The 23,686-nt window shown below is 45.4% G+C and overlaps 1 protein-coding gene across 1 annotated transcript in view; it reads right to left on the reverse strand.

The window, feature by feature from the left end:
- Positions 1-20,381: 20,381 nt before the first annotated feature.
- LOC125943466 (uncharacterized) overlaps positions 20,382-23,686 on the reverse strand; it is a 61,147-nt gene continuing 57,842 nt past the window's right edge. Inside the window, exons 9-10 of the mRNA XM_049662798.1 lie at positions 23,138-23,196; positions 20,382-20,564 (exon numbers count right to left, since the gene is read on the reverse strand). Coding sequence (XP_049518755.1) covers positions 20,462-20,564; positions 23,138-23,196 — 162 coding nt within the window. The 3' untranslated portion in view covers positions 20,382-20,461. The remainder of the gene's footprint in view (positions 20,565-23,137; positions 23,197-23,686) is intronic.

The following is a 23,686-nucleotide window of genomic DNA, read 5'->3' on the forward strand; positions in this document are numbered from 1 at the left end:
CAAGCAAACATGTAGGCATCTCACTCGATGACCGCGGTAACTCGCTGTCAAAACGCTGTAGTGAGTAAACGCGGCAGCAGCAGTGAAGAAAATTTTCCCTTTAATTACTTCTCTCCGCCTAGCGGATTTCCGCTGAACTATTACGTGAAACACTTGCCTTGTCTTCAAGTTGTCGGTGAATTCGACTTCGCCCTGGCATCTGCTAGCCGTACTGGTTAGCTCAGATGGTAGAGTGGCTGCCCCGGAAAGGCGGTGGTCCCGGGTTCGAGTCCCGGACCAGGACGAATTTTTCTTCAGCTGCGAGGCTTTTCTTTCGAGGAACCCGTATGGGTTCGCTCTGTAGCAACTGCTACGATTGGGTGGATGTCTTATTTTCCCTTTATTAACCAAAACTATGTAAAATAGCAGATAACTACAACATGAGGACCAGAACGCACATATGTACTAAACCGTCTGTAAGGTCACATTTTCTATAGAAAAGTTATCTAATGAGGAATTTAGACAGCTAAGTGCTCGCAGCTTTAATGAGAAAAAGCTATCCATGACTAGCATGAAAAAAGAAAGAATGAAAGTACTGCATGAAAATGTATCAGTTGTGTTAAAAAAGCCTAACTTTTGAAATAGCACGCCAACAGAGCACGCTGCGGCTACTGAACGCATGTAGCAACGGGTTTAGACAACACACTGCCATTTGCTGCGTTTCGCTCTGACCGTTAGTTAAGTGCCGACGTGAGCACGTGCATGAGCTTTTTGTCGGATTACCGCCAAAGTAACAATGAAAGAGGTTGAAGAACAACGTGTGTGTGTAATTTTGCTACAAACTTGGCAAAACGTTCACAGAGGCACTTGAATTGCTTATGCAAGCATACGGGGAAACTGCAAGGTCGATCTAAATGGTCGCGAAGCTTCGAGCGAGAAGCGGTTCAGAACGAATTGTCACCGACATCAGCAAGGGTGGTTATTGGAGCAGCGATTGAAGCGCGACTATGTTGGGAGGGAACAAACATTAGGAAAGAAAAAAGCGCTTTTTAATTAAAGCGAGTAGTAGTTCGATTCATGCAACGAAAAGTAAAATTCCTAATCAATTTTATGTACGCATGGCGAAAAAAGAACAACTCTATTTTACTTGATCGTTATCAATAAATACCTTTTTTCAGCGCCCACCGATAGCGGCGGGTGTTGACGCTGCTATCACTTGCAATGCAATGCAGCTCTTGAAGTGGACAGAAAGGCGCGCTCGTAAAGTTCACGCCCCTCTCATATGTTGTGTTGCTTTGCTTGTCGACGTTTGTCTGAATATAGTGACGCGGGTAGTTTCATTGTTTCTTAAGCTGTTCAGTCAAAAGTAGTGAGTTGCGATCGCCAGATTGTTGTTTACTTTAGTTGTTTTCGTTGGACAGCGCTGGCCGACGAGCTTGGCGTCTAACGAAAGGACGAGCACTCTACGCCCAAAGCGTTCGTCGGCCTCCAAAGAAAGTATGTTACGTGCAGCGATGCGATTTCGACTCCCGTACGGCTGAACTTTTCCTGCATCGCTTTCCGCGCTGAAAGCTCGAAACGCCCATCAAGTCGAATGACGGGGTATTTGAATATACAGCTCTAATAGCCAGCCATCGAAAACAAATTTTGCGCCTTTGCGAACAAAATGACGTTACTTCTGTTTTTAACGGATATGACGTCAAATTATTTTTCCTTCCGCCGGAAGTGTTCCCTCCTCACACAGATGGCGCTAAGCCGCATGAACCGCAGATGAACCGCCATGTTTTGAACGTATGGGCTTCTATGGAAGCTTCGCTACCAGGTATATTTACCTTGGAAACTGTATGAGTCGCACTCGGTTCTATGAGTAGTTTGATCATTTTGAACAGGGCATAATGTCGGTTGGTAACGATCCCAAGCCTGGACGACTTTCCACATCAACAGATGATTACCATGTTGAGAGAGTGCGTGGGAATTCGTGGAAATCGTCGTTTAACTGCTTGAGAACTAGCTGATGAAGTGGGCATCAGTGCAGGATCATGAGTAACAAACTTGAGATGCGTCGTGTCAGTGCAAAATTTGTGCCGCGTTTTTGACTAACGACCAGAAACAGACCCGTGTTGAAGTCATCCAGGAACTGCTTGTCACTGGCTATGACAATGAAAACTTCCTTAACTTATAACAGGAGATGAGACGTGGGTTTAGGGCCGTGATATTGATACGAAGGCGCAGTCGTCGCAATGGGTGGGCGAACGGTCTCCTCGGCCAAAAAAAGCACGCATGAGTCGGTAAAAGATCTAGGTAATAGTGATGTTTTCTGACTGCAAAGGCATTGTCCATCAGCAATTTGTACCATGTGGTCATATGAGGAACAAGGAAGTCTACCAAAGAATTCTAGTGCGTTTGCGGGATACTATGAGCAGTAAAAGACCTGAATTGTGGGAAATCCGGACTTGGTTGTTGCAACATGACAATGCGCCAGCTCACGCGTCGCTCCTTTTCTGAAGCTATCTAGCAAAACATCACACTCTGGTTTTGCCTCATCCACCGTACTTTCCAGAACTTGCCCCTGAAGACTTTTTCCTGTTTCCCGAACTTGAAACCTCGTTGAAAGGACGTCGTTTCCATGCCATAAAAGAAACTTCAAGAAAATGTGACACAATATCTACGCGCCATCCCAGAAAAAGCGTTCCAGGAGGCTTTCCAAAAATGGAAGAAATGGTGGGAACAATGCATTCTCAGAAGAGGGGACTACCTTGAGGGGGACAGTGCCTAAAGTGCTTCACAATAAGCAATAAAGATGTTATAGCAAAAGTTTGGTTTCTTTTCGAACACACTTCGTACATATTTGAATTGAATAACTCTTTTGGAGCCAAGGCAACATAAAAAATATTTTGTCCTCCGTATACATGCCGCAGTGGTTGGGTGAATGCAGAGAGATTCAAGTGAAGATTTTATGTATACATTGCTAACCAGAGAAAAAAAAGCGTTTTTAAATGTGTTTCATTATGACATAATTGCTCCGTCATCACAAACACATTAGACATCATTCATACATGTTCAGAGTTATTTGTACTGATGACATCTGGACCTCCAGGCGAACATCGTACCTTGAAGGAAAAAGAAATTCCACTCAATGTTGGACAATTCCAAAAACTGCTTCACCTTGGCCATGTTAGGGCTATGTTTTTTTCAATAGTTGTTAGAGGCCAATATAGTAGTGATCTTGCACGAAATAGATCTATTGTTAACCGTAAAACTGAGGCTGCGAGATAGAGATTCAAGGTCTGTTATTTCACTACCCTGATTGTTGTGTGGCCAGAAAAGCACACTTGACTGTGCTTAATTGCACCTTGTTGGGGGAGAGAACCATTGTACAGACTGTGTTCAACACCCTTGCATTGCCCTGCTACTTGACATGTGGGCTGTTGCTGTAGTGCACGGCATCGCATTGATGCGCAGCGCAAAACTCGGCTCTCCTGTTTCCTTTCATGCCCTTTATACCCCTTCCTCAGCGCAGTTGCTTGTATTTACGTATTTATTTATTTTACTTATTTAATACCCACAGCGCCCATTTAGGCATTACAGTGGGGGGGGGGGGGGGTACAGGAGAAAAACAAGCATAAAATAAAAAGTGCAGGTTTCCATAAATTCGGGTAAATGAACAACAGATTATTATACGTCGACACGAAAGCATACGGCCGCGTTCCACACAGCCACGACGAACACAAGCGCGCTGCCGATGTCGCATGTCAAAAAAAAGTACAGAAAGCACAATGATGACAAAGATTCATAATAAAAAGGCAAATAACAAGCGAAGAATAGCAGCAACACGCGGTGGTTATAAAGTGACACTGGTGAACCTGCCTGTCTTCCTACCCTTCTACCTCTTTCCTCCAAGACATTCTATACAGAAATTATATAATGTGTCAACATTATAAAGCTAGGTGTACATGATTTACTAGAGAAAGTAGAACATTCTAGATCACACCCTTCACATGCGAATAACTCATAAGAGATTCTGAACGACATGAATGTGTCCGACCTTTGAAGTTACAGCATTGTATTTGAGAGAGAGAGAGAGAAACGAAGAGGGAAAGGTAGAGAGGTTAACCAAGGACTTGCCCGGTTGACTACAGTACACTTGGGGAGGGGGAAAGGGGAAGAATAGATAAGGAGAGAAAGGAAACATAACCGTCAGTCATTCGCAGAGACAGTCACAGAAGAATCTCCGCTGTCACAAGCGTTCGTACAATCCAGTATTCTTCACGAACTGCAGAAGGACTTTTGCGGCCTTTTGCAAGCAAGAATGCATAGGCCATGGCCCAAGGATCTTTTCTTCCGAGAGCGTTCTTTTATCTAACAGGTTGTGTTTAGCTTGGATAATACGTCATTGAGTGCCAAAAGATGGACAGTGACACAGAAGGTGTTCGAGAGTCTCGTCGCGCCCGCACAAATTGCACGCCGCACTTTTGGCCATTCCTATTGGGAACGAATAGGCGTTGGTAAATGCGACGCTTAACCTCATGCGACACAGTAAAGTTGTTTCGCGACGGGAGAGTCCAGGTGGTAGGCGAAGTCACAAGTTAGGGTCAAGAGAGTACAAACGTGAGTTGGTGAAACCCAGAAAATTCTATCGTAGAAGTGTGATGTGCGGAGCAAGCGATTGAAGTTGCCGCACACAGGGGCGTAGCCAGGGGGGGGGGGGGGGTTCAACTCCCCCCCCCCCGAAATTTTTTCCGCCCCCTCCCCTCCCCCCCACTTACCCACCCTTTGCTCTCGTCGCTGCGCGCTGACATAATTCAAGAAACCGGTGCTAATATCGCAATTTCATTCCTGGGCGCTTCCGTTTGGGTTGGTAATTTACAGCGAATCATGTCTGAATATGGAAAAAACTGTCACGGTGTTTGTCAAGGCTTTGACACTCTGTGATGTTTTGGGCGAGAATGTGGCGACCGCATTCTGAGGCAACAAATGCGGCAGCCGCATTTTAGATGAAGGCGAAAATGCTCGAGGCCCGTTTACTTAGATTTAGGTGCACGTTAAAGACCCCAGGTGGTCGAAATCTCCGGTATACATTTCCGCCGCTTCCCTTCAGGTGCCGGTTAGGTCGCGTACGCGCAGGATCTTAGGCTACGTTCACACTTGGTCTCGAAGCTGTCGGAAGCGGCAAAATCTTGCAAAAATCCAGCCCGCCTAGGGGGCAAAACAGGCATAAAAACAAGCTGCGAGCTAAATCGGTCTCGGGCCGATTTTTTCGCCATGGTGAAGCGGAAACGCGGCGGAAAGTCGTTCTGCTTCACTGGAAGCTACACTAGCATGTAAACAACCGGTCGTAAAATTGAACATGGCACTAAAAGTGTAGGCTGTAATGCTGATCGACGCGATCAAGAACCAGCCCTTGCTCTACGACAAGAGTGGCACTAAAACGTACTGTCAGCAATACTCGCGATAGTATTCAACGTTGCGCGACCGGAGGTGCGGCAACGAAGCCTTGGCGTGACCCGACTTCTCGCGCTTTTGCAAAGCCAGGCGAACCCACCACCGCCGTTTCCGAGGTGTCCGCGTCTTCCCTTTATTCATTGCCCATTTCTAGAAAATAAGTAGGTAGAACTATAAAAGCCATTTCTTCTTCCACTTCCACGGCAGACAATAGTTAGGCAGATTTCTCGTTGGCGCTCCATAATTCTCCTCGCACGTGTACGGTATGTTGCAGAAGTCGCGGGGTGCTTTTCTCGTCGCAACGATAGATTGGGAGCGTAGGTCTCACGTAGGACGCGCAGGCTTTGGCGAGCCCCAACACAAGGGCCAGCCTGGGTTTAGCTGTGGCGTTCTCGTTGCCCCTTTGGTTTCCTAGAGGCGCCGACAATACGAAATGATGAAATGTTATTACAACTTGTAAATAAAGGCTATTAAAGAAATATTATCACGCCTAGGCACCAACCTGTGACTCAGCGCTACCGCGCCCGTGTGAGAATTACGGAACGCCAACGAGGAATTTACCGAAGGTCGCAGATGACACGCGAAGTTGCGTAAAATGATCACTTTTGATGACGGTACGTGGGTCAAAGAATAAACATACCGCTCGAAATAATGCGATAATGAGCGCCACAACACCGACAAACGTACGCAGAGTAGATGGATCTGGACGAAAACGGCAGCGGCGGCCGCGGCGGTAGCAAAACAAATGTGAACAACTTGGACAGGCGCGGAAAATATTTTCCGGCCGCTTTGGCCTTTCCGCCCGCTTGCCGCTTCCCAAGTGTGAACGTAGGCTTAGTCTGCACGAGAAACGTCTCTTGTTTGCGATTGCGTCCCTACGGAAGGCTGGTAATTACTGTTGTGTTGTTGAATCCCAAACCAGCAATTACGGAAGGCTGGTAGTTGCTGTTTTGTTGTGGAATCCCAAACCAGCAATGTACACACGAAGGGGTTGATAACAGCAGTGAAATTCCACCGTCTCGCAACAGAATGCAAGAAACAGACAGCCGACAAGCATGAATTACTGCTGTGCGCAGTACAGCGTAAGTAAACTCTTGTTGCAGGCGCTGACAGTTCTCGTCGGAGTTCCCGCGTCCTGAGAAATTCATTATGTGGACATGCACTGAACAAGACCGGAGTTCATTCCTGCATCACTGGTACACCAATCAGTCGAGATTCTGTGAGGTACAAGGCCGCTTCCTGTTTGCACCGGCGTAAGTGAAGCAGAAATGAGGTGCACGCACTACTTAAAATGCGTACATATGCCATATCTATGGTGTGCGGTGAAATATCCTGTACAATTCTGAATCTGTTGACGTAAAGGCAAATGACGGCTGCACGCTCGCACACAGCGGAAGACACAGAGGCCCATGCACTTGCCGCAGGAAATGCAACCCTCTCGTATGAGGGAGCAGGGCGACGAAAGCTTCAAAAAAAAAAAAGCCTTACGCGTTTTTGCGCGTATTTAAGTTTTCTAGCGCAAAGACGCAGCGAACAAGCTATTGCTATGGGAGTAGTTATAGCCTGGTCACACGTGCATTTTCACGCGTATAGCCGCCCTTGACTTGTGAAACGCACTTCGCCCCGACGAGGACGACGCCATCTACGCTTAACGGAAATTGACAATTAATGATGTCTTCTCCGATCGGGCGGGTCGTCTCAATGATGCGTCTTCGAAGACTGGTCCATTCAGTGGCGCGATGAGAGACCGTTGCTCCAAACGCCCACTGTATCTGTCGTACTTACTGTATTTACTGAGTTTACATTTTACTTAATTTCTTCACAAGCACACGCACACGCGAGGGGGGGGGGGGCGGTCCCATGTCTTTGATATACATGTATAGAGTCTGCTTAAACTACCGATATTTATTATCGATCACGTGACGTAGAGGAAAGCAGAAGCTTGCCCCCCCACTCCCCCCCCCCCCCCAGTCGGGCCGGTGAACCCCCCCACCCCGAAAAAAATTTCTGGCTGCGCCCCTGGCCGCACAGCATCCATTCTTGGTAGTGGTATAGGAACCAGTTGATGTTTTTGATGAGCCGAGCGTGCTACTTCGTCTGCGCTGTCGTTGCCAATACAATACATAGCAGTTGTATTTGAAATTTCACTGGCATTATTAGCACTCAAGTCCATCCCTAAATAATGTGAACACAGTGAGCGCATACCCAGTGTAAACAAAGTACTCACGCCATGCCAATAGACGCACACACATATAATGCTCTGAGCAGGCAACTAAATATAGAAAAATAGAGAAAATACGCGAAAAATGCGTTCAGTAGAATTCTTCACTTTATGCACAAACAAATTTCAGATACACTTGCCCTCTTCGAAATCAACTAAATGTGCTTCGGCGTATGGTTTATTTCAAAGTAATGTTTCTTCACACTTGCAGGTAATAATTAATTCGCCCACAATGTCAGCTGGCTCTCAGGGGCACTCGCATTTACATTCGCCTAAACTAAGTGACTTCCCACTCTTGAAATCAGAAGAAATTAGTGAAAGGCTCTCGAATGTGTGTCTATCTGTAGTGATATTACAGCTCGTGTAAGTGCTTCAATGTCATCCGCATGCGAGCAATATTGAAAACACTTATGTCTATCTGAGCACCGCACCACATTCGAGCTGGCAAAATATGCGCGTTTTCTTCGTGTGCGTCACCATAAGTATACATTTCCGCACTGTAATGAACAGCCATTCTGGGCCTGATTTTCGCTTACCGTTGTTGTGGTCTACTCTAAAGTTCCACTGGAGAGACCGGGGTTCTGCTTGCTTTGGTGGTTTTCTCATTAGTGTCGACCTCCCGCTTTAATTCTGTATAGAGAAAAATCAGTTTAGCGAGAATATAAGGAAAATGCAGAAATTTGATAACTCGAGAAGCATAAGCTCATAAGAACGGTCTTATTAAGGCCTATTTTGGGGCTGGTGGGTACCTCATAGTCGCAAATCGACACTGCATAGCAATCACCACACAAAAGCAAAATGTCCGACTTGTTATGTTGTTTTGCTTCTTTCATTGTTTTTTTTTAGCTACGCAGCGCTGCTTTCTCACAACATTTATGAAACGAAGCAAGTGCTGAAAACCAGATTTTTCTGTCTGCTATGAAACTTGAAACTGCTACAATTGACGTGACATATCGCGCCGTTGAAATTTTGCCAGTGGCATAGAACTTCGCCCCTTCTACAAGTAACGAGGGTACTGCTTATCTCCGAGAGATATTGTGGCAAATCCTGCGGCTAGTGCAAACCGACACTTTGGAGATGCTGCGTCGTCGGATTTATATGATTATGGTCGCGTCACGCAAGCTTCGAGCTAAATTGGGCTTTGAATTTTAGTGAACTCGACGCATTGAACAGGAAAGCTAGAAACCTACGCAAAGCGACACACTATACAGAGGAAAGTGCGTAACACATCAGAAAATTGTTCAAGAACTCGTAGTCGCAAATCAACACTGCATAGCAATCACCACACAATAGCAAAATGTCCGACTTGTTATGTTCTTTTGCTTCCTTCATAGTTTTTTAGCTATGCAGCGCTGCTTTCTCACAACATTTATGAAACGACGAAAGTACTGAAAACCTGATTTTTCTGTCTGCTATGAAACTTGAAACTGACACAATTGACGTGACATATCGCGCCGTTGAAATTTTGCCAGTGGCATAGGACCTCGCCCCACGCGTCGTTTGACAGATTGGAACTACGAAATGCAATGCATTAATCACGCAAAGGCCACGAAAGAAGTTAAAAAATAGCACATTTCATAATTAGAAATCTACATGCGATTACCAGCGGCGCTAGAAAACGCAACCCCTAATCAAAATCACATGAAATTTTAAGCACATGAAATTTTAACAAATGGACAGCATGCTACACAGGAAAAAAAGATCGCCAGCAATAATACAATTGGAGGAAACCGAAACTGAGCTACGCCTGCAGTTATAGCTACTTCACATGCCAAAACTTCCAATGCGCTTGTTCGCATTAGTACAACAGGTTATGATATTGAAGTCACCGAGATTTGTTATTTGCTGTCTCATAATACTACAATGTTAGAAATTAAGCATTTAGTAAGCGTAGCACATGGGAAGCAAAAATCGACTTACTAAATAGACACACGCTCGCAGCGGGCGCGCCGATCCAGCCAACATGGCGGCCCGCCACCGCTGATAGCCCGTGTGACCGTCGTACTCGCACGATTTGTCGAAGCTAGCACTTGAAGAAAACCGCTCGTATTTATGCACATTTTACACACCTTGGGGACACTACAGGTTCCTCCGGGTACCATTTGGCCTCAATACAGCCCCTGAGCTGTTTCCGCAAGCAATTGACACTATCTTCGAACGTCATGGTCTTGTAAGGCCATACTTTGACCATATATTGGTCGCATAAAGAACACTGGATGAACATTTGGTTCACCTGCGTAGAGTGCTCAGCACAGCACGAGCTAAGAATCTCAGACTGAACCATGAAAACTCAAACTGGGTTTGCCGACAGTAACCTTCCTAGGACATCATTTGACACAGCAAGGCATATCGCCCCTGATCCAAGCAAGGTCAAGGCCATCAACACTATTCCAGCACCAACTAGGAAAGCTGAGCTTCAATTCCTGGGAATGGCAACATTCCTCATGGAGTTCGTCCCGAATTCTCAACAAAGACACAGTCCCTTCGAGATATTCTCAAGTCTGATGGTGCATGGCATTGGACTCCTAAGATGTCAGATGCATTCAATGAGCTCAACAGCAAGCTGGCAACAACTCCAGTCTTGCACTACTTCGAGCCTGCGCAGTCTATTGAAATATCCACAGACGCAAGTTCCTATGAAATCGGAGGCGTCCTTCTTCAGAATGGAGAGCCAGTAGCCTATGCATCTGCTGCACTCACGCCAGCACAGCAGCGCTATGCGCAAATTGAGAACGAACTGTTAGCCGTTGTGTTTGCCTGTGAGCAATTTCACTATTATGTCTGTGGGCACAGCATTGTGGCTGAGACTGATCACAAACCTTTCATCGGTCAACAGTGTAAGGATTTCCACAAAGTCTCCCCCAGGCTACAACGCCTACTACTTCGACTTCAGCGCTACGCTATAAAGTTGGGGTACATACCTGGTAAACACCTGGCAGTTGCAGACACTGTGTCGAGCGCCTGATCCAGCAGAGACTATTAAGACCTCGGACCAAGAGCATCAGGTTCTAGCCGGTACATTGGTGCAAGCTTCTACTTCAAAGCTGAGACCAGAAACTGCCCAGCTACTGATAGCACGCTCCAACGTGTAGCCTCGTACATCCAGAATGGCTGGGCTGACAAGATCTCAAAATTCGCCCCAACAGTGAAGCCCTATTATTCGATCAGAAGCGAACTGTACACAACTGATGGCTTTCTGTGTTATGGTGAACGACTCGTTGTGCCCCAGGCATGTCAAAAATAAGTGCTCTCAAGGCTCCACATCACCCATCGAGGCATCGTCTCGTGTAAAAATACAGCTCGCCAAAGTGTCTACTGGCCCAGTATAAGCCAGCACATTGAGCATATGATATGTAACTGCGAGGTCTGCCAACGCCATCAGCGAGCTAACCAGTGAGAACCACTCCTTGACAGAGAACTACCGACACGTCCTTGGGAGAAAGTGGCAGTGGACTTTTTCCACCACAGTGGTGCTACTTATTTGCTTTTAGTAGACTGCTCTTCTAAGTTCGTGGAGGCCAAGAAAATGTTAACCACTTCAGCCTTAGCTGTCATCACAGTGCTGAAGGATATGTATGCACGCTTTGGCATACCTTCAGAAGTCGTGAGTGATCAAGGCCCTCCATTCAATTCCTATGACTTAGGAAACTTAAACAAGGAATGTGACATCATCCACAAACCCAAATCACCTCTTTTCTCTCACTCAAATGGACTAGTTCAGATAACTGTCCAGATCATTAAAGCATCAATGACAAAAGCACTGTCCGAAGGCAAACAACCCTCAGTGGTGCTGATGAATCACCGAGCAACTCCAATGAATGGCCTCCTGTGCCCTGCAGAGATGCTTATGGGAAGAAGGATAAGAACATTTATTCCAGCCCATCCCGGCAATTTGTTACCGCACTACGCGCATAAGGCTCTCCAAACCAACCTTCAAATAAGGCAGCAAGCACAGCGCAAGTATGCTGACCAGCCTGCTAGAGATCTGCCTCCGTTAAGCCATAACATGCCCGTTTGGTTTTGGCATGGAAAGAAATGGGAGAAAGCAGTCATAACCCAGGTAGGCCCAGTGCCACGGAGGTATACTGTTACAGCAGCCAATTATCAAGCGTTCGTGCGCGACCGACACCACCTACGAGTACGACGCTACTCAAGGGATACCAAGGCAATTCCTGAAGACTACTACCTTATCGAGTCAACAATAGTAAATGAGCCAAGCCATTCTGCACCATTCAGAAGGAGCAAGCTCCTTCTGACCGCCCCTCTGACCCACAGCCAAGATCTCTTCCCGACCGCCCCTGAGACCCTACAACAGTGCCACCGCAAGCACTCCCGAAGGAGACCCGTTCCGGAAGAACAGTAAGAACTCCATCAAGATTCCTTATGTGATCTTTTCTTTGTTTTGTTAGTTCTTGTGTGACGGTGTGTATGCAATATCATGTGATTGCTAGCGCCCCCAGCACATCTCTTCGCCCTTACATGATAAACGCCTCTCCTAAGCGGACAGAGGCCAGTTCACGAGCAACGCTCAAAATGGCGTGTGTTGTCTTTCGTCCAAACTTTTCTTAATCTAAGGCCATCCAGATATAACAGAAGCTGCACTGGTTTCTTGCAATTTCCGGTAACAACGGTGGATTTGAACATCACTGACCTCACCGAGAGCGTTCATCGACACGGCCAGATCCCTTCACAACACGAACACAGTCGCATAACATCGTCGGTACGAAGATGTGATGATAATTGCCGCCGGAAACAATAGCCTCGTCCGCCGGCTCAAGCCATGTTCTCAAGCCTTCCTACCGACGCAGTCTTTCCTGCTCCTCCGCCATCAAAGCAATGCAGAGGCGACTTCTTTCTCTATGTTCTCTCCTTTTGCGTTTCATTTTTCTTTCTCCCTCAAAGCATCTCTCACCGCTCTTTGCAGCTTTTGCTTTGTAACACTCTCTCAACCCTTCGGCGCGCTTTTTGCGCGCCAAATTTTCAGGGCTGCATATACACGTTGCGTCCACTCGCGGCCGCATATGTTGGGCCTAGCCTGCCGCCGCAGCTATTGTCACGCATAATATTGCTTCAAAGTCCGTTTATATGCAGTACTTTACCCTGGAACGAAAATTTACCACATATGTGCCGGACGTTATACGGGATTTGACTAAGAGTGTGCTGAACTGGAGGCCGGTTCGCCGTCGGTTTGTTTGCCGCTAGCGTGGACGTGCCTTAACCGGAAGTGAACAGTGTCTTGAAAAGCGCGTTGGCGATTACTTTTGTCACGTGACATTTGGAGGAGCACTCAGGCGAGGAGGACAGACCAGTCGACGAACGGAGTGTAGCGAAGGAAAGAGCGAAACGAGCGAGGGCCGTGTTTCGATCATGAAACGCGTGTAACTTCGCTATTACGGCACTACTTCGAAAAAAGTATTGCCGCTACATGTTCGTTGCAAACACGTGCATAACTGCAACATCACAACTATATTTTGAACTCTTGGTGGTTTAGGGCCCCTTTAATACTGCTCACGTGTGGAAATGCGAAATCATTCTAGTCCCTTTAGTAAAATGCTTTTCATTGGTGTGTTCGACATGCATTAAAGTTCTTTCTGCTGATTCGGTGTGTGTGTTTGCGTATAGGTTGGCCACAGACCGGCTCATTTTATACACTCATAAGGTGGCGTCGACAGTTCATCGCAGTAGACAAGGCATTGATAAAATCCGAAGACCAAGTTACGCGCGGGAGGCAGCGCGCTCATTTTATGCACTCATGGCCTTTTCATTGTCTGTGCCGCCACGTGCTCGATGACGCACGCACTAGGCCATACCTTTAGTGAGTTAGAAAAGTGGACCTGCCGTGGCATCGGGGAAGTGTTCTCGTCTAGCAACCCCTGAGGGCTGGGTTTGATTCCCACCCAGACCGAAATGTACCGAATTTTCATTTGAAAGCCATTAATTTGTTGTGCTTACAGGAACCTCCCCGAGCATTTCTTGACGTTGTTTTACTTTCTGCGCTGTCGACCATTTTTGGTACCATCGCTCGGTCATGGCGCCGATGACGATGCCGCATATTTCGCGTAATGGGGTGTATAATACTGTCACATTATTCAATCAGCCGCAATGTCATCACAAACGTCATCATGCAATCGTATTCGCCTACAGCGTCGCCACAATCGTCTTTATTATACAAACACATTTACGCCACGCACGCAATTTCTCGGTTTGCACAAATGTCCAAGTCTGTCTGGTGGTGCTTTATAGAGCCCCTAACCATGCTGGATAGCTAACTACCAGCAAACTGCTTCGCATAAAATGAATTTCCACAGTGCGTCGCACCCGCATCAAGGCCAGAAATGCGGGACATGAGGTGCAAGAGAAGAAGCCTACATGCAAGGTCTGCTTGCTTGCATGCGGGCTCCTTACTGCAGAAGACGACGTAGAGCCCTTTCTCGGTGGTAAGGTCATGCTGCGTAAATGAATAGGCATATGAGTTGAAAACCTCAAATCTCTCCTGCCTCATGAGCATTCTCGCCTTCAGCGCCGACCTCCACTGATGTTGCTTCATGGACATTACCGCTAAAGGCCTTGAGCGGCAGGACCTCTGAAGTTCTTGGTGCGACACACCATGATGCATCGCAAGTCGTCGCCACGGAACCTCCACTCTGTCAAACACGGTGACCTGCAGGTGACAGACTTGCCATTTCTCGTCGTGACACGCAACAAATGTTGCAATTAGGCAACATGCGCCATTCCCCATCGAATGAATGTTGACATCCGAAATCATCGGATGTCAACATCGTTCGCAGTACGACTGTGGACTCTGGCGCCCTTGCGAGAACTACGGCGTGCTCAAAGCTCGCACTATTCGCGATCTGTAATTTCTACCTCAAATAAATAATTTCGGAGGCTGTCTGTAAGGGAAAATGACATGAAGCAAGGCTGGCTTTGTTGAGACGTACTGCCAGATACCAGTAGAGCCAGCGGGCATTCTGGAGATAACTGTGACGCCGTTTCACCTTATCGAGTACTCTCAGTTTAATAAAGGCTTCATGCGAAAACAAAAACTACGAAGGAGGGAAGCACAGGACATCTGAAGCTATAACACCTAATCAGGGTTTATTCGCTGAGAAGTATATCATAACAGCAATATTTATATTTAAATAATACGGGGCATGCTTAAAACTTTCTAAGAATGTGAAGGCGAAAGCCTAGTTGGACCTTTTTCAAGTCCCCCTTGAACCAAATGCGATCACGCACATCACACACTGCACCAAGGGGATTGTCCACAAAGTATTTTTTGTACTTGTCTATCGCTCTGCTGTGTCGCCCTTGTATTATTTCCGCAGCGGCCGCGCCCATCAACCCTTTACCAGCCCCGTGGACAGCTGGCGCCGCCACCGCGCTTGCCCTCAATGCCCCTATTGTGCTGCTGTTCACGTTTCCCTCCTCCTCCCAAGCGCCGCCGTCGCCCTTTCCCTCAAGCCCTCCTACGCCACCACTGACATTTTCCTCCTCCTCCCCAGCGTCCCTGTTGCACTTTGAGTGGCAATATGGGAACGCTGGCCTGAGGAGCGGCGTCGGAGCTAGCTGTGGAAGAAGAACGCGCGAGCAGTGGCACGAGCGCGAGGGAAGCGCAAGGCGAGGGAGCTCACTTTTTCTGTACCGCACAGTGACCTTGAAATATACTTTGAAACAGAAAAAAAGGAAAAAAAATACATCAGCCGGCGATTACACATCGCAGGATACTTCATAGGCAGAAACGAGCTTTATTGATTAAAAATTGCTACAATAAAAACAGAGCGAAATGGACTTTATTTGTAAACACTGCAGCCCCTGCAACAGAAAAGTAACCATTTCCAATTTCTTCATTCAAAACTGCAATTGATAAATTTGATCAGTCCCATGAAGCTAATTTATCGATTAATGAACTGCAATCATAATTCAACGTTACTTTTATGACGGTGTTTATTAACATTGCACAAATAGAGTAAATAGAACGAACTGACCAGCATCTTGAACGGTGGCCCCCGCAGCCCTTCACATGTTCTGTATCGTCACTAACGGTTACTTTGGAATGTTTCATCAGCCATCTTCCCTCGTCACTTCAGACATCATCAGTGACACTGACAACTCCCTCGGTGTGTTCCCTTGAGAGAAGGGTAGAGTTGTAACGTAAGAACATCTTGGACGCAATATTGTGGTTCCACAACGCCATGATGCTCGTGTCTGGGTCATCCCTGAATCGTAGCTATTCGTTGTTGCGGGGACTTAGAGACGGCGCTGTTGCTTATTTACTGGAATCAACGTCCAATGTGGCCATTGTTATCTAGCTAGAACAGGGTCGATTCAAATCATTGCCCTGCGTATGCTGGTGTGTTAAGATGACTGCATAAATAGTAATGTCCGCGCTTGCAAGACTGAATATACGCGCATCTGCGAGGTTACTGCGTGGCACATCCGCGGTCATTCTAATATAGTTGCCAATAATTGTTTTTTAAGCACTGAAGCAGCTTCTCATTGTCAGGTTTAATATGTAACTAATTACCTTCGATTGTTTATTGAAAAAAGTATAACTTAATCACGGTAAGGGTTGCAGAATAAAAAATGTAAGCGCTTAAGCTGCATCTCATTGTCACGTGTATATATAACTTACTGTAACATACCGTAACTGTGAAAAAAAACATAAATACCTCAGAAAGTAGATGGGAAAACAGCTGCGCGGTAACTCAATGGTGAGAGCATCGCACGCGTAATGCGAAGACGTGGGTTCCTTCTCCACCTGCGGACAGTTATTTTCTCATCCGTTTTCATTTCCATTAATTTATCATTTCGTTAATTCAATTAGTAAGTACAGGTAATTTCCCTTATGTTGTCCTTGGTGTCATTGTTTGTTGGCTTCTTATATGATTAATAAAAATGGGGCCCCTCGGTTCCCTTTCTTCTTGTTCATTACATAACGAGGGCTCGAATCTGGCAACATTGAAGCCTTCAGGTAGCATATGTGGGTTTATTGACCAGTTGCCATCACCCAAAAAGATCACGTGCTCGTGTCGCCTGCGGCAGAAAGGATGTTTAACATCCGCCCCTAGGTTTGTGAGTGGTGGCGCTGGCTAACACTGCCAGGGTTAGTTGAAGTTGTAAAAAAAACATAAATACCCCAGAAAGTGGATGGGAAAACAGCTCCGCGGTAGCTCAGTGTTGATAGCATCGCACGCGTAATGCGAAGACGTGGGTTCGTTCCCCACCTGCGGACAGTTGTTTTTACATCCGTTTTCATTTCCATTAATTTATCCTTTATTTAATTCAATTAGTAAGTACAAGTAATTTCCCCTATGGTGTCCTTGGTGTCATTATTTGGTGGCTTCTTATGATACTGTAACATTTACTGTATCGTTAACACGTATTCTGCAAGTGTTACAGCGCGAATTATGTAATCGGTCAATAAAAATCTACGAGAATTGTAACGAACTACACGCCAATATTCCGGTGTATTTTTTTAGGTACAAGTCTGAATCACCACAGTCAGCGCGCTGAAACTGAATTATTTGAAGCTGCTGGCATCAGCCAGGTTGAAATTCATCAGAAGATTTCAAGGAGACTTTCTTTCCACGCCGCTGCAATTCATTCAAAGGAAGAGTGGGCGAGTTCAAGTGTCGGCTGCGGCGGATCAAGCTCTATAGGAGAAAATGAACAAAAAAACCCATAGCGGAATTAAATTTGGGTGCATATTAAGAAATCCGCGGTGGTCATTATTATTCTGGCACATTCACCCTCGATGCATCCCACAGTCTAATTGTTCCTTTCGGGCGTTTACTTCAAGAATCACATTAAAATTTAGGTCATTTTGCGGCTCAATTACTCAGTAATAAACGCTGCAAATACTCAACCGCGTTTACCATGTCGCTACCGACATTTTTTCTTGAGCACGCAATACAGAGATGGTGGCACGGAAAAAAAACACAAAATCACAAAATCCCCAACCAATCTATTTTCGAACATATATATCGATACCATTCATACAAAGTAAAGTCATCTGTTTTAATTTTACAAAGGCTATGCTGTAAGCGCAAGTGCTGCTTTCACAGGTGCGTGCACATTCGCAAAAACGAATGCTTCATACCTACCTAATTAGCACGTATTTGTTTATATACATTTATTTAAAATAGCACACATTTATTATGTGTATTTGAATGGAGTCGTTTTCCACGAAAGCTTCACTTCGGTACGTGCTCCTAGAGCAGTTGTGTTTCGAGATATTCATCAATAAATGTGGTACCCAATACACTAACATCGCGTTTAAAGCTCAATATATTGGCACAACAAGACCCCTATAACAAATATCCGAAAATTACGACACTCCCTAGTGCGAAATTTGAGAGCAGCTGTATAAATGTTTTCCTTCCGCGATATACTGAGGCAAAGAATTTGAGACCGAAATCACCGCACCGACTGGCATTAGGCTAGTGCCGTCAGCGGCTTCGCGGAGGGAGCGGAAGTATGAGACGCTGGCATGATGATGATGATGATGATGATGATGATGATGATGCTTCAATCAATGGCACAACCCACTGTGGGGGATAGGCCACGAACCGGGTGGTATTATGATATAAATTTACAATAAATTAGTTTAGAAATAAATAAGTAATAAAAATTAAAAGAACATAAATAAATTGAGAATGTGAAACGAACCGATAATAAAAGAATTAAGTAGTGTATACCAAGTTAGTCAGCCTTACCTAGATAGGAGTATTAATATGAATTTAATAAGTAATTAAGTAAAGGATAGACGTACTGGCATGATGAGCGGCAGCGGAGCCAACTGTGGAAGAAGACGACGAACGGGCGCCTATAAGCGGCGCCCTAAAACGATGAAAAGTTCAAAATTCAGTGCGCAGGATCCACTATTTCTGATCCCTCATTATTGGGACAAGTACGTGAGGGCAAGAAAAGGCACGAACAAGACCAAACCAAGCAAACAAAACACGTGTGAGCGAGAGCTGACGCGAGCAGCCGATAGTACCAAACGAGCGGTCAGGCCGAGACCAGATACGAATATGCATCTAGGGGTAGGGCGGGTCCGTATCACACCAGTTTCCCGCGCACACGTCCCTGAAGGGGCCACTCTCATTGGTCTCCGGCCTGCGTCTTTCATCTCCCGCTCCCCGTTCGCTCTTTCATCTTTCGCTGTGCTCGTTCGCTCAGTAACACCGCCAACGCCGATGCTCGCCAAAGGAACGGGCACCTAAGAGCTGATCTCTAAAACGCCAGTCTGACAGCTTGATTGAGCCTTTAAAAATGTCACTCACACTCTCGGCTGGAAGAGAAAATTTTAAAAAATTCACTTCATCTCATAAACAGCTAAGTCACGCAGACAAATGTTTGTCTCAGTCAAGAGACTGCCGCCTCTGAATGGAAAATTAACATTCCCAGTTTCAAATTCCGTTATAAACTTGCCTGACAACAACAGTTCTAGAAGTATAAAACCAAATTGGTTAGTCTTCTCATACGAATGAAAAATGTGTATTATAAATATATGCCATAATCGCGCAATTAAATTATAACAAAAAGTTGTCCATTATACAATCACCAAAACTACCACTTCGTGATTCTTGTGTCCGTCAAAGCGCATTAACCAGTATTGCATAGACCAGCATAAACCAAATTCAAGCAGTACTTGCGAAGCGGGCATAGTCTTTTTATTAAAACAGTTCATCGAGAGTTGAAATTTGTAGGCCTTGTATATTCACCATGATGCCACAATTGAATGTGCAGAGACGCAACTGAGGTGCTTCAATGGACATGCCTTCACATCGCAATGTACAAGTCATCTCGGTACAATTGGTGAGAGCCAAAGTGGCGGTAAATTGTTCCAAAAGAACACATGCGTGGAATTGTCAGTCAATAACTCCTCGTAATAACCGTGTCCCAGTCCACGTCGAAGCCTTCAATTTTTTCAGGCTGTGCCACTGCTGAAAACTCATCTTGAGATATTTTTTTCGCAACAAGGAGTATATTTATTACAGGTTGGAATATTTGTGAATCAGTTGGTCACATGCCGAATTTTGCGATTCGACCATTTTATTCATTCCAAGCTTACGGAGGCGTACCACAGTTTGGAAGAGGCTAAACAGAAAAAATATCACAAGTCAAAGCCCTTTTAAGCCCTCCTCTTGCGTTAGTCGACTACGGTGTGGCAGAAACGAAGTTGCTGTTCCGTTTTTGATTTGCAATAAACACGATTAAGAGTAAACGAGGTGAGCGAGTCAGCTCCTAACTTCTTGAGATTCAGTCTCTCCATGTGTTGCAAATTGCAATCTGGCGAAATGACCACGTCCTATGTTCAAAAAATCCCAAACACTTCTGCTGTGCAAAACAAGATTCGATATACACATCAATTTCCAACAGCTCTCCATGGCATTTCTGTGTTCGTGTTTGTTTAAATGTCAGCCGAACCGCTGAAGCAAATGGAGATAAAAGTGCAGAAAAACTACAAGAAATAGCAAGCTATGATCTCGATGTTTTATCGTAGCCGAATGTCGACGATGTTTTTGCTTAGCTGCCGTATCGTCATGCTTAAATTTCTCTTGCAGGTGGCCTATAGATGCGACGATGTGTGTCAATCGCAGGTACTCTTCTACTGATACGTCATGAAGATAGAGTTGAGATGCCTCACCAGTTTGAGAAAGTATTTATTTGTTGCATATTTCAAAACTCTTAAGACGAGCATTAAGTATATAGCGCGCATTGATGCTGGCGGCATAAAGGGGCGAAATTCTAATACACTAAATATCATGCTTCGCACAACGCTGAGCGAAGAACACGTGTGCCGAATGCCTCTCATTTCCAGAAATGGCATCGCTTCGACGGATTCATAGGCTTGCCAGCTGCGCAGTTGAAAGCAGTTGCAAACTCATGCATATTCATCAGTGGGACGTTCACTCTGTAAAAAGAAAGACAGAAAAATGTTTGGTCCCTTGTATATCAAGAGGAAGTTTAGAGACTCATTGTGTTTTAGTATTTCCTTAGCGTACAGACGCATGTTTGATTTGAAGTGCTGGCAGTATCACTTATTACGTAATAAGCAAAAAATTTAAATACACAGGTAAGTTAGGTAAAATATTGGGCAATGGCCGGTAGAAACACTGAATTATTTTTTCAGAAATGTTTATTCGTTATGTATGCATTCAAACAAGCCGTGATAATAAGCAACTACTTAATTTCCCGTTGAATAATTCATCTAATTCAAGACTACTATGCAGATCATTTGTGTTTCGCTTGCACAGCCTCTTGAAAGATGGTAAGCGTGTTCTGTACGCATTAGGATATCAAGAGGGAGTGTTTAAATTTAAATCCCATAATAGAAACTGGTAACATCATTATCCCCATCGTCATCAGTCTATGTTGTGACCCCTGAAGTACCAAGGCCTGTCCTAGCGTTTTGTAAATGCCACTGCTATACATAAACTGACTTCGGACTATGCCTATTCCTTAAAGGGCAACTCCGGCGATTTTATGGCCATGTCAAAGTAACGTAATATTTAGGTTCCAGAGAGCCCACTGTCACCCATCGGATAGTAGAATTGTTTCGCAAGTTTGAAAATAATTTTAAGTGAGCACAATAAGCGCAAAAAGAAACCAAAACCTGACCGAGCAGCCGAGGGAACCTCTTTATGCGACCTCAAGAGAAAGGCGCGCAAGGCATGCCGGTCTCGCACGTGGGGCGAACGAAAGCGGCGAAGGACACACGCTCAGCTGATAATGGACCGCGCCGGACCTTCGGGTGACAATGTCAGCTGCAGCAGCTCTTCGGATCTGTCAAACAGGGAGGGCTAAGATTCCGACCAATTCATTAGCCACGAATCGGCGTTCGCATTCGATCCGCCACCACGAGGGTCAGCACCCGTGCGCAACTTACCACACGCCAACATCAAGAACAAGGGTAGCCCCAATCACTTATTATATACGTGCGGCTTGCTATTGTGGGTGTTTTACCCATTCTCAGGGAAGCGCTTCGCATGCTCTCTATCAGATGTGGAGCACGACTTTCCGCATTTCTGGCCCGTAAGAATGCCGCTGACAGTCCAAAGCACCGAGCAGTGCACTTGTTTAAATTGGCAGGTGCAGAGACCGCTCGTCGTTCGCTTGAGATATGATGCTAGCCGCTCGTCAGAGACATCTATTAATGTTAGAACATAGCAATACGCACAGATGGACACCATTGGAAGCTGAAAAAGGCGGTTATTTACGCTGCTGTATCGAAGGGGCCGCCGCTTGTTGCCTCTTTGATATACGAGGCAATCAGTGCACATCAGAAGCTAAATAATAGGTCAGCATAACAGTACGTAAAAATACACTTATTTACGTATTCACATTTTATTTAGGGAAGCGCCGGCGAGTGCGAGTGGCAGTGTTTACCAGCAATGTACAAATGCTGATAGCGCGCCATGTCGTTGCTTCTAGCTTTTTTAGCATGCCCTGTACGAAATGAAGAACGTTCATTTCAAATTCGTATGGTCAAAACTGAACTGCAGAAGCATTTTTCTTCATCATAATGATTTCATTAATGTCAGGTGAGTCACACAGCTCCGCTAGCAGCAGACGCGCGAACTCGGCCACTGTGATAGGCTTAACCTCGGCTCAGTGCGATCGAGATCTGCTCAAATTGTGCATGCCGATGGCGAGGGCTGAAGTTCGCTCAGCCAACAACGCAACACTACTGGCCTCCCATCTCTTGCCCGTCCACACAGAACGTAACATTTCGCTGCAGAAACTCCTCACGACAAATCCTAGCTCACTCCTCAGCCCTGTCGTCTGTCATTCATTCCCAGCATTCTCTGCCCATACCGACTTTTACGCTATTCCGCAATGTGGGCAGTAGGTGAGGCGCAGGCAAGGCAGACGTTGCGAGGGAATAAACGAAATTCATTCGTAAAAATGTGCGCAATTGTCAGGCCTTTTGTTTTCAAGAAATGAAGGAAGATTGCAGAAGAATACACTCAGTAATTTCATTCATATCCGTTGGCCTCAACGTATCGCCGGAGTTGCCCTTTAATCTCGCCACATAATTATTCCCCGCTGCCCCGCTGCCCCAACAATTTCGAGGTTTTCTTCGCACTCGCTCATACTAATTGACCCCTCATTTACCTGCTGTACGTATAACATTGTCTTACAATCTCAATTCGTCCTTAGTCATTTAATGTAGACTGTAAGTTATATGGGCTTTCTCTTTGAACGTCCCTCAACATTGGACCAAGCATCGTTCGTCCCACATCTCCTTCCACGGTGCTTAGCTTCTTTATTACAGAGTTTAGGAGCACGACTTCGGACATGCTCATAAACCGGAGGCGTACCTGCTTATAAAAATTTTCTATTCCTACAAAAGCAGCGGTTTACATTTTGTAGCTTGATAATGGCAGTTGTCTGGCAATAAGAAAGTCTTAGACGGAGACATACAGGCTGGACTTCAGAACAAGAAAGTGAAGAAACTAAGAAAAACATAGAAGAATGAGTTACCTATCTTGAACAAATGTTTTCCTGTCGGTGCTATCTTGAGAATAATCGCTGCAGTAACTCTGCAAAAGAACGAACATTTTCAAAGTCATGAACTCAGTTCAAACATTTTCGAACTCACAATAATTTCACGTGAATGAAAGAAGGTGCAGGTCACAAGTTTTCCTGCTAAATACTGAGCATGAATACAAATCGCGCGTATTTTGAGAATAAGTATCAATATTTGTTGAAGACGTCTAACGTACTCAACAAACAAAAGACGTCTTGCGACATTGCAGTGGGGTGAATACGTTCAGCATGTTCAATACTACTGGAAAGCATCCGCACTTGAATTTTCAGTTCTGACAAGCAAGTGAAAACATAGGGGCAATTTATTTCATTTGATCCCACTTCATTTCTTCACAAGATTGCCAGGTTTCTGGGCTGTCTTTTGCATTAGGATTCATATATTGTTAGGGGGTGTGTAGAAGGCCTTTATTTAAGGGAGCACTGTAAACGAAAATACCCCCACATGGGAATTTTAACAAGGTGATGTGCCCTATATACTCCCAT

The sequence above is a fragment of the Dermacentor silvarum genome, chromosome 2 (genome assembly GCF_013339745.2).
Source record: "Dermacentor silvarum isolate Dsil-2018 chromosome 2, BIME_Dsil_1.4, whole genome shotgun sequence".
NCBI classification, from domain to species: Eukaryota; Metazoa; Arthropoda; class Arachnida; order Ixodida; family Ixodidae; genus Dermacentor; species Dermacentor silvarum.